The sequence below is a fragment of the Brachyistius frenatus genome, unplaced genomic scaffold (assembly GCF_029030835.1).
Source record: "Brachyistius frenatus isolate BFR_SWC_R1_liver_20210118 unplaced genomic scaffold, ASM2903083v1 Contig_35, whole genome shotgun sequence".
Lineage (NCBI taxonomy): Eukaryota > Metazoa > Chordata > Actinopteri > Embiotocidae > Brachyistius > Brachyistius frenatus.
The window spans coordinates 2,379,131-2,387,500 of NW_027210634.1; the positions used below are offsets into that span (position 1 = coordinate 2,379,131).

General features: G+C 45.2%; 2 protein-coding genes across 5 annotated transcripts in view; one reads left to right on the forward strand and one right to left on the reverse strand.

The window, feature by feature from the left end:
* The first annotated feature begins 589 nt into the window (after positions 1 to 589).
* Positions 590 to 3,909, forward strand: rnf224 (ring finger protein 224). The gene is made up of 3 exons (XM_069700923.1): positions 590 to 945; positions 1,360 to 1,626; positions 2,985 to 3,909. The coding sequence occupies exons 2-3, from the start codon at positions 1,366 to 1,368 to the stop codon at positions 3,318 to 3,320; spliced, it is 597 nt and encodes a 198-aa protein (XP_069557024.1). The 5' UTR covers positions 590 to 945; positions 1,360 to 1,365; the 3' UTR covers positions 3,321 to 3,909.
* Positions 3,910 to 3,955: 46 nt separating this feature from the next.
* The window catches only part of pisd (phosphatidylserine decarboxylase), a 6,591-nt gene continuing 2,176 nt past the window's right edge, over positions 3,956 to 8,370 (reverse strand). The window contains exons 2-9 of one of the 4 annotated variants that reach the window (XM_069700921.1): positions 8,196 to 8,336; positions 6,797 to 6,941; positions 6,375 to 6,509; positions 6,145 to 6,246; positions 5,786 to 5,909; positions 5,377 to 5,523; positions 5,139 to 5,299; positions 3,956 to 4,722 (exon numbers count right to left, since the gene is read on the reverse strand). In XM_069700921.1, coding sequence (XP_069557022.1) covers positions 4,453 to 4,722; positions 5,139 to 5,299; positions 5,377 to 5,523; positions 5,786 to 5,909; positions 6,145 to 6,246; positions 6,375 to 6,509; positions 6,797 to 6,941; positions 8,196 to 8,336 — 1,225 coding nt within the window. In that variant the 3' untranslated portion in view covers positions 3,956 to 4,452. Of the gene's footprint in view, positions 4,723 to 5,138; positions 5,300 to 5,376; positions 5,524 to 5,785; positions 5,910 to 6,144; positions 6,247 to 6,374; positions 6,510 to 6,796; positions 7,554 to 8,195; positions 8,337 to 8,370 lie in introns of those variants that run through there. The other 3 variants (XM_069700919.1, XM_069700920.1, XM_069700922.1) reach the window with 3 other exon arrangements.

Here is an 8,370-nt window from a genome sequence, read left to right on the forward strand (position 1 = left end):
GTATTGATCTGATTCAGGTTATTTAGATCTGTTTCAGGTTTTATTGATTTGATTTAAGTTTTATTGATCTGGTTCAGGTATTATTGCTCTGGTTCAGGTATGATTGATCTGGTTCACGTTTTTGGATAAAGTTCCTTTATCAATAACTGCAGGGCTTTACTTCAGTATTTACAGTACGTTTGTGTGTACATACGCAACGCACAACATACTGTCTCTCTCTCTCTCTGTTGCTAAGCGACCTCAGTCTGGCTACACTGAGCTGTAACCTGATAGGCTGACACTAGCAGCAAATCGAAACCTGAGAACAGCTCCACTTTCTATTGGCTGGTCAGGTTACAGGTGAGATTATTGATCATCTAACTGGCATTTCTCATTGATATTAGATAGTCAGACAGACAGACAGACAGACAGACAGACAGACAGATGTATAGATTTTACTTGCACATACTTTTAAGTGGTCATTATTTGTTTTAGTATTTCTTTTTTTCTGGATTCATAATCACGTGTTTTCTCATTTTACAGTCATTATGACCATCGCTGTTGACACACTTCTGATTTGAACCGGCAGCACGGCTGTCCGTCAGCCGAGCGACGCTGAATTATTGATAGTGAGTCTCTCTCTCTCTTTCTCTGAGGCAGGAAGACAGACAGAACAGAGAAGAGGCGAGTAGGTGAAGAAGATGGGAAGGAGTTAAGAAAAAACCCAGACAAAAGAAAAACTAGAGGAAAGAGTAGCAAAAGGGATCGGGTGAAAAAAAACTACAAAAGAAAAACAACAAAAGGAAAAAGAGTGAGAACAACCAGTGAGGAAAAAAAAGGAAGGAGGACGTGAAAGAAAAAGACGAGAAAAGAGACGTGTCAACAACGATAAACAAGCAGAGACGGAACAAAACGAGGAGAAAAGAAGATGTGACAGAAGACGAGGACAGAAAGAATTAAATCGAGGTTAGTTCCTATCGTACCAATCAGAAGACAGAAGGTGAGAGATTCTAACAAACCCAGAAACACTGTTGAAATGTTTTGATCTATTTATCAGTGTTGTTTACTTTTATTGTTGGGTTCTATTTTGTTTATACTTTCTATGTCAGAATGGAAATAATCTGTTCCCAGTCTGGCTTCAGTCTGGTCCCAGTCTGGTCCCAGTCTGGTAGCTTCGGTCCGGTCCCAGTCTAGCTCCAGTTTTTCTGGCCCTGGTCTGGTTCCAGTCTGGTTCTGGCCTGGCTTCGGTCTGGCTTCGGTCTGGCTGGTCTGGCTTCAGTCTAGTTCTGGTCTGGCTTCAGTCTGGCTCTGGTCAGGTTTCAGTAGATTAAAAAGAAAACAGGATCCTAAACAGTCACTTTATTTTTTTCTTCCAATCAGAGCAAAATGTCAAACGACAGAAAAGAAGAAGAAGAAGAAGAAGAGGAGGAGGAAGAGGAGAAGCAGGAAGTGACTTGTCAGCCCATCCCCCCTCCTCCCTCCTCTGTTGCTGTGGAGACAATGATGACCCTAAGAAGGCAGGACCTGGTGTGCATAGTGTGTTTTGGCAGCTATGACCTGGCGACCCGGTTGCCGCGGCGCCTACACTGTGGCCACGCCTTCTGCCAGGCATGTCTGAAGAGACTAGACACAGTCATCAATGAACAGGTGACCAATGAGATCATCAAAACTCACCGGAGTTTGTCAGGATAGGGTTTAGGGGTAAGAACATGTGTACTAAAGGTAACCATGGAAACAGATCAAATACATTTAAGTGTCACTTAAAATATGAGAACAGAAGCGTCAGGGGGAGCCAGAGAAGAAACTAGTGCAGAGTTCAAGTTTATATCGTGAAGGAGGTGACGTCATGCGAAGTGTGAACATTGACATCAGACAAGACAACATATTGATTGTTTTATGAAAAATATATGCTTATTTTGAGTTTGACGGCAGCAACACGTCTAAAAAAAAGTTGGGAGACATGCTGTTGTAATACGTGCAGAATGCAGTTTGACATTGTTTTGCTGAAATAAGAGAGGCCTTCCATGAAAGAGACGTTGTCTGGATGGCAGCATACGTTGCCTCAAAACCGGTGTATATCATTTAGGATTCATGGTTCCTTCCCAGATGTGCAGGCTACTACCCATGCCATGTGCACTAATGCACCCCTGTACCATCACGGGTGCTGGCTTTTCAACCGAGCACTGATAACAAGCTGGATGGTCTCTCTCCTCTTTAGCCCGGAGGACTCGGTGTCTATGTTTTCCAAAAAGAATCTCAGATTTTGATTCGTCAGACCACAGGACAGTTTTCCACTTCGCCTCAGTCCATCCTAAATGAGCTCGGGTCCAGAGAAGGCGGCGGTGTTTCTGGATCATGTTTATATTTGGTTTCTTCTTTGCATGTTAGAGTTTTAACCTGCATTTGTGGATGCAGCAGAGAATTGTGTTCAGTGTTCCTGAGCCCATGCAGTGATTTCCACTGTTTTTAACTCAGTGCTGCCTGACGGCCCAAAGATCACCACCATCTAATATTGCTTTTCAGCCTCGTCCCTTGCGTTCAGAGATTTATCTCTGAAATGCTCTTTTTATACCCAATCATGTTACTGATCTGTTGCCAAGTAACCAAATTAGTTGTTCTGACAGGTGTTTTAATTTTTTTTTTTTTTTTTTTTTTTTTTAACCATTACACAACTTTTCCAGTCTTTTGTTGACCCTGTCCCATCTTTTTTGAGACGTGTTGCTGCCTACTTTTTGTAAAACGTATACAATTTCTCAGTTTCAACATTTGATGTGTTGTCTTCGGTCCATTTTAAATTAAATATGGGTTTACATGATTTACAAACCATCCCATTCTGTTTTTATTTACATTTTACACCGTGTCCAAAGTTTTTAAAACGGGGATGAAATTAAGTGAGGACACCTGAAAGGGTTTGAAGTGCAGAAAGTGCGAGATGTCATCAGTGAAAGCAGACATACTCCCCTCCCCCTCCTCCCACCTTCCCTCTGTGCTCCTACCTCCCCCAGGTGTGGATCCCGTGTCCTCAGTGTCGACAGAACACGCCTCGGCCCAGAGGAGGAGCAGCGGGTCTGGACCTGGACTTGGCCTCCTTCCTGGGAGTAAAGGCCCAGCAGACCTGCACCTCATCCTGCTCCTCCTCCTCCTGGAGCTCCAGCCGCAGGGAAGGGGTGCCGGCTGGAGACGTGGCCCAGGATGGGAAGCTGTGGCTGGGGAAGGAGGTCACAGATGATGGTTGGATGCACGGAGGTCTGGCTGAGCCGCGCTTCCATCGATACGCCAACTGCTGCCCACCGCCGTCCTACTGGCTGTGCTGCTGGTTCTGCTGCCCAGCGCGGGGATGATACCAAGGGGCGAGGCCATTCCCAAAGGGCGAGGCCAGAATGGACCAATGCGAGTTGCTTTAGTTCTCCATCAGTGTTGCAAACATATTTAGAGAGTAACCGTAACATGATGCTAAAGCCTGAAGTGCAAAAAAAAAAAGACATTTAGGAACAAAGAGAAGTAATTAATGTTCTTTGGAAATATGAATCAATTTAAACACATTAAAAACTAAATTGAAAAACATTAAGATAATGTATGATACTGCTGACAGAGTGCTCTGATGTCTTGCTCCATGTTTGTCTAGGTGAAGTAAACAGTGCTGGAAGAACTATTCAGATCCTCTACTTCACTTAAAAGTACCAACACAACAATGTTAAAATACTTGGTACAAGTACAAGTACTGTATTAACCACATGGTGGTACAGTGTGACAGTAGAAGTCCTGTTTGATCCCTCTGACTGACATCTCATGACATCGTCAGATTAAATATGACATCACCGGATTATTGGTAGATTACAGACATCATCATTTCGTACAACTCCTTAAAATCTTGCGCAGGCTGCGTTTAATTGTGTGAATTATTGTGATTTCCTGGTCGGACTGATATAATGTGAACTGTAATGTAAGGGCTGTCAAGATGTTGGAAAGACAAACCTGCTGAGAAATTTTTTTTTTATTCATCATGACATATTTTACAAAAATATAGAAGCTGACAAACAAAAATAAAAACACATCTTTAGTTGTTGGGTGGGATCCTTGGTCACATTTGAATATTAACAATGGATATTAATGGGAACATGAATTAATGTTTCTGTTTGGACTTCGCAGGCCTCCTGCAAGCTGATGCTAATGCTAACAGAGTCAAATACAAACTGAAAAAAAAAAAAAAAGCTTCAACCATTCAAACTACGTCAGCGGACGGAGGAACTGTTATTCTCAATCTTTTATCTTCTTAAAACATTTGTCAAGTACAATCTCAACGTTTCTGATTTTAAAGGAATATTTAGGAACAGAGAGGTTTGGCATTTTCCCCTTCACCAGGCACAAGGCATTCTGGGAGTTTGAGTTCTTGTCATAAAAAACAAAGATCCTCTTCATGCCCTCCACAGTGTCTTAAACTCTTCTTTAGGCCTCACCTGCAACCTCAGCCAATCAGAGACTGCCGAGGCCCTCTCCCACTCTGATTCGCTGTCCAGGCTGCAGGTTGAAGCTAAAGTCCTTGGGAGCCTCGAACAAAAGAACGATGGTGGAGCCGAGGTTAAACTCGCCCACCACCTCCCCCTTCTGTAAGGTCACGCCCCCTCCATCGACTGAGACCACACCTCCTTCACTTGACGCCTTCAATGCCTGGTCGTCGATGGCAACGTAGTTGCGATCATGGTAGGAGCCTTTACTGTAGTGAGACGCGTTGGTCTTAAGCTCCTGAGAACAGAAACAAAACCAGAGATGAAAAATAAAAAATACAAATATTCATATTTAAAAAGCAGGAAATATTAATGTGAACAGCAGACTGACTATCCAATGACAATTCAACACACTCAGGTTATACCTAAAATATTATGACATTAAAGTAAACACACACTACATCATAAAAATAATGACTATAAGAGTGATTTTAAACTAAAGCTGATCAAATATTATCAAATATTAATAAGAAATCTTCAAAACTACAAGAAAAAAACACCTCAATTCTAAAGACCTTAAAAACAGTGATCAAATCTTCTGAAATCCGTCATGATTCAGAACATTTTTTATTTTCTTGTAAAAGTTCTGATAATTTGAATTTAAATAATTGATGTCACAAACACCAGCAATAAAAACAAAAACAGTAAAGTCACCTGGTCGAAGTAAACTCTGATGGACCCGACGTTTGTGGCTCCGACCGCCGTTAATGAGAAGAAGCCGTGCTGCCATTGGCCGGTGAGCGCCACGCGCTCGTTAAGGCAGAAGAGCTCTTTTACCCAATGAGCCACGCCCGGGTTCACCGACATTAACGAGCCTAACGAGCACAGACACGAAGATGAGGACCAGGGGACAGCGGTGATCAGACAGCTGCACAGGTGAACTCGCGCTCACCTGGGAAGTGACGTCGCAGCTCCACCTTCCAGTCTGTGGGCGAATGGAAGCAGTGATAGTCCCCCGGAGCCAGGTAGATCACGACGTGAAACAGGTCGCTATCAGGAGACGACAGGAGGAGGTCCCGGAAGGACGAGGGCGACAAGCCTGGAGACATAAAGACATGAGGAGCAACCAATCAGGTCCAAACATTTTCCCAATGAGCACACCCCAGTCCTCAGAGAGTCCCGAGCTGGTCAATAAACCAAATTTAACATAATTTTAAATGTTAAAGTTAAAGTTGAGTAAATTTCATGTTTTCACGCGTCTATTTATTTCCTTAAAATATTCTGCATCGTGTGTTTCTGTCGTGTTTGAGCTACACGTGCGTCTGGATGGTTTCCACAAGGGTTGGCGTGGAGGGACTTACCGTTGCCCTGCCTCAGGTGTGGACCCAGAAAGCTCTCAAGACTGTAGGTGACCCCCTTGACCTGCTCCACCTCCGAGTTCTTCACCCGACCAAAGTGGAGGATCCTCCCATCAGCCGGAGAGGTCTGGCAGAGAACACACAGACAGACCCAAACCAGGTTAAGTCCCAAATCCAAAGTCCAAGACAAGACCAGGAAGTCCAAATTCAACTTTAAACAACTCCCAGATAAACACCCAGTTCAACACCTCTATCCCAGTTAAAGACCTGTCTGGGCAAAAGGTTACCAGGCAGGAGGAGGAGGAGGAGGAAGGTAACAGGCATGAGGAAGAGGCTGATGAGGAAGAAGAGGAGGAGGTTACCAGGCAGGAGGAGGCGCAGAGCGGTCGGACTGCAGGCTTGAGACGTCGACGGAAAAACTCCCCCAGATTCCTGTAATGATGTAAATCCTCTACTGCTGCCTCCTGGTGGAAAAAACAGAAGAACAAAAGCGACGGACAACAATTAAAAATAAACAAAACACGCAAAAATGTCTGAATGAATATATAAAGTAAACAAAATGACAGCACACAGGCTGGTTCCGTGTCCTGACCTGCATGTTGACCCCGAAGGTCCAGATGTAGAGGGAGAAGACGGGTTTTCGGAGCCAGGTGGGCAGCACCACCCTGTTCAGACGACCCCAGACCCGAGAGAGGAGGCGAGTTGGGAAGGACCGGTACAATGCCACCTGCAGCAGCAAACAGGAACTGCAACTTTATATTCATTATCAGCATATTACAGAAAGATTATTCAAAGAGGAGAAGGTGGAGGAGGAAGAGGAGGAAGAGAAAGGGGAAGACAGGAAGGGGAGAAAAAAAAGGATGAGGAGGAGATAGAAGACGATATTACGGGGAAAAATAGAGAAAGAGGATGAGGAGGTGAAAACGGAAGACCAAAAGACGAACTGAGGGAGGATGTCTATATACGGTATGGCCCCTCCCCCTCTCTCTTCGTCCAATCAGAAGCCTTTCTTACCCGATTGCCGAGCGGCCGCAGAGCACTCACGGACAGGGCGTAGAGGAAGAATGCGATTGGGCGGCGGCGGCGCCAAGGTACGGGGCGACACACGCCACTGAGCGTGCTCAGATGGCGACGAAGAGGCAAACGCGGCACCTGGGGCCTGATTGTGATAACGAGATTTAACGAGAATATGAGAGTGCGGGAGGAGAAGAGCAGGAAGCAATGAAAGGGGAGGACGAATATATATGTAAACAATAAACGGGGAGGATGTAACTGCCTCCGAGTCATCGTCATGTGACCAGAGTCTTCATCACTGAGTCCTCGTCGTATGACTCCTTTCATTATCCGTGAGCCTTTGTCATGTGACCCTAGTCCTGGTTACCGAGTCCGTGTCGTGTGATCTGAGCCTTCGTCATGTGGACTTCCTTCGTCATGTGACCCTAGTCCTTGTTACCGAGTCTGTGTCGTGTGATCTGAGCCTTCGTCATGTGACCCTAGTCCTTGTTACTGAGTCCGTGTCGTGTGATCTGAGCCTTCGTCATGTGGACTTCGTCTTCATCATGTGAGCCGAGTCCTCGTGTTGCGACACTTTAGAGGTGAGAAATGAAAAAGTCTTAAACTTGGGGGTGGGCGAGGAGAGGGGGGGATCTGAGAGGAAGCAGTTGAGCTAACTGGGTTAGCAGGTCAGCAGAGGATAAGGTAGAAGGCTAAAATAGCTGACCTGAACAGCTCTTCCCTTATTTACTCACTCACTCACTCACTCACTCACTCACTCACTCACACACATTAATCTCCTCTAACGCCGCCCACCCGCCCCCCTTTGTTCTAACTCGCCCTCTGTAGCTGCCAACTGGGTCACTCTCTCTCTGATGTAATGTCTCAGACCTAAAGCCTGAAACATGCTGCGTTCCAAATGAGAGACTCACACACGCACAGTATACACAGTAAACATATACACATACACAAAGTATACATATACACCGTACACGTATACACAGTACACTTCACGTCAGTACTCTGACTTGTGTAGTACTTGAATGTGTACAGTGTTGTCTCCCTCTGCCGTTCTGATCTTACTAGAAATAGCTTTAACACCTGAACACATCACCTGACACAACATCGCAGCAGCTCAAACTATTTTACCCAGAATTCAACGTGTCTGTGTTTCTTCTGTTGAACACACTCAGCGTGTGGACCGGGATGAGTTCACCATCTGGTACCTTAAGGCATATTTCCATAGCGACAGTGTGAACGCACTGATGAACAGTGCATGTTGTGCAAGTACATTGAGAACACAGCATCCAAATCTGTTTCATTTCAAAATAAAGCTGTTTACTTCCTGTCTGGACTTTCTAGCTTTTTGAATCGTCTAAATTCTTTCAGTATAAATAAAGTTTTTTCTTTCCTCTCCCACCTGAATTGTCCTTTCATCCTCATCCTCCTCCTCATCCCTCTTCCTCCTCCTCCGTCTCCATCGGTCACGCGCCGCCGCGTCAGCTGCCGCAGCGGGTCGCGCTCTCGACGCGCACCGTCGCCACGGCGACAAGACAAGAACCTCACCATGAACGAGTGGTCAGCGAAGACGCCAG

What these genes read in the sequence shown, in the direction of transcription:
- rnf224 (XM_069700923.1), top strand. Translation starts at nt 1,366, where the DNA reads ATGTCAAACGACAGAAAAGAAGAAGAAGAAGAAGAAGAGGAGGAGGAA. An exon ending in ACACAGTCATCAATGAACAG is followed by an intron (nt 1,627 to 2,984) that starts GTGACCAATGAG and finishes TACCTCCCCCAG; the next exon opens with GTGTGGATCCCGTGTCCTCA.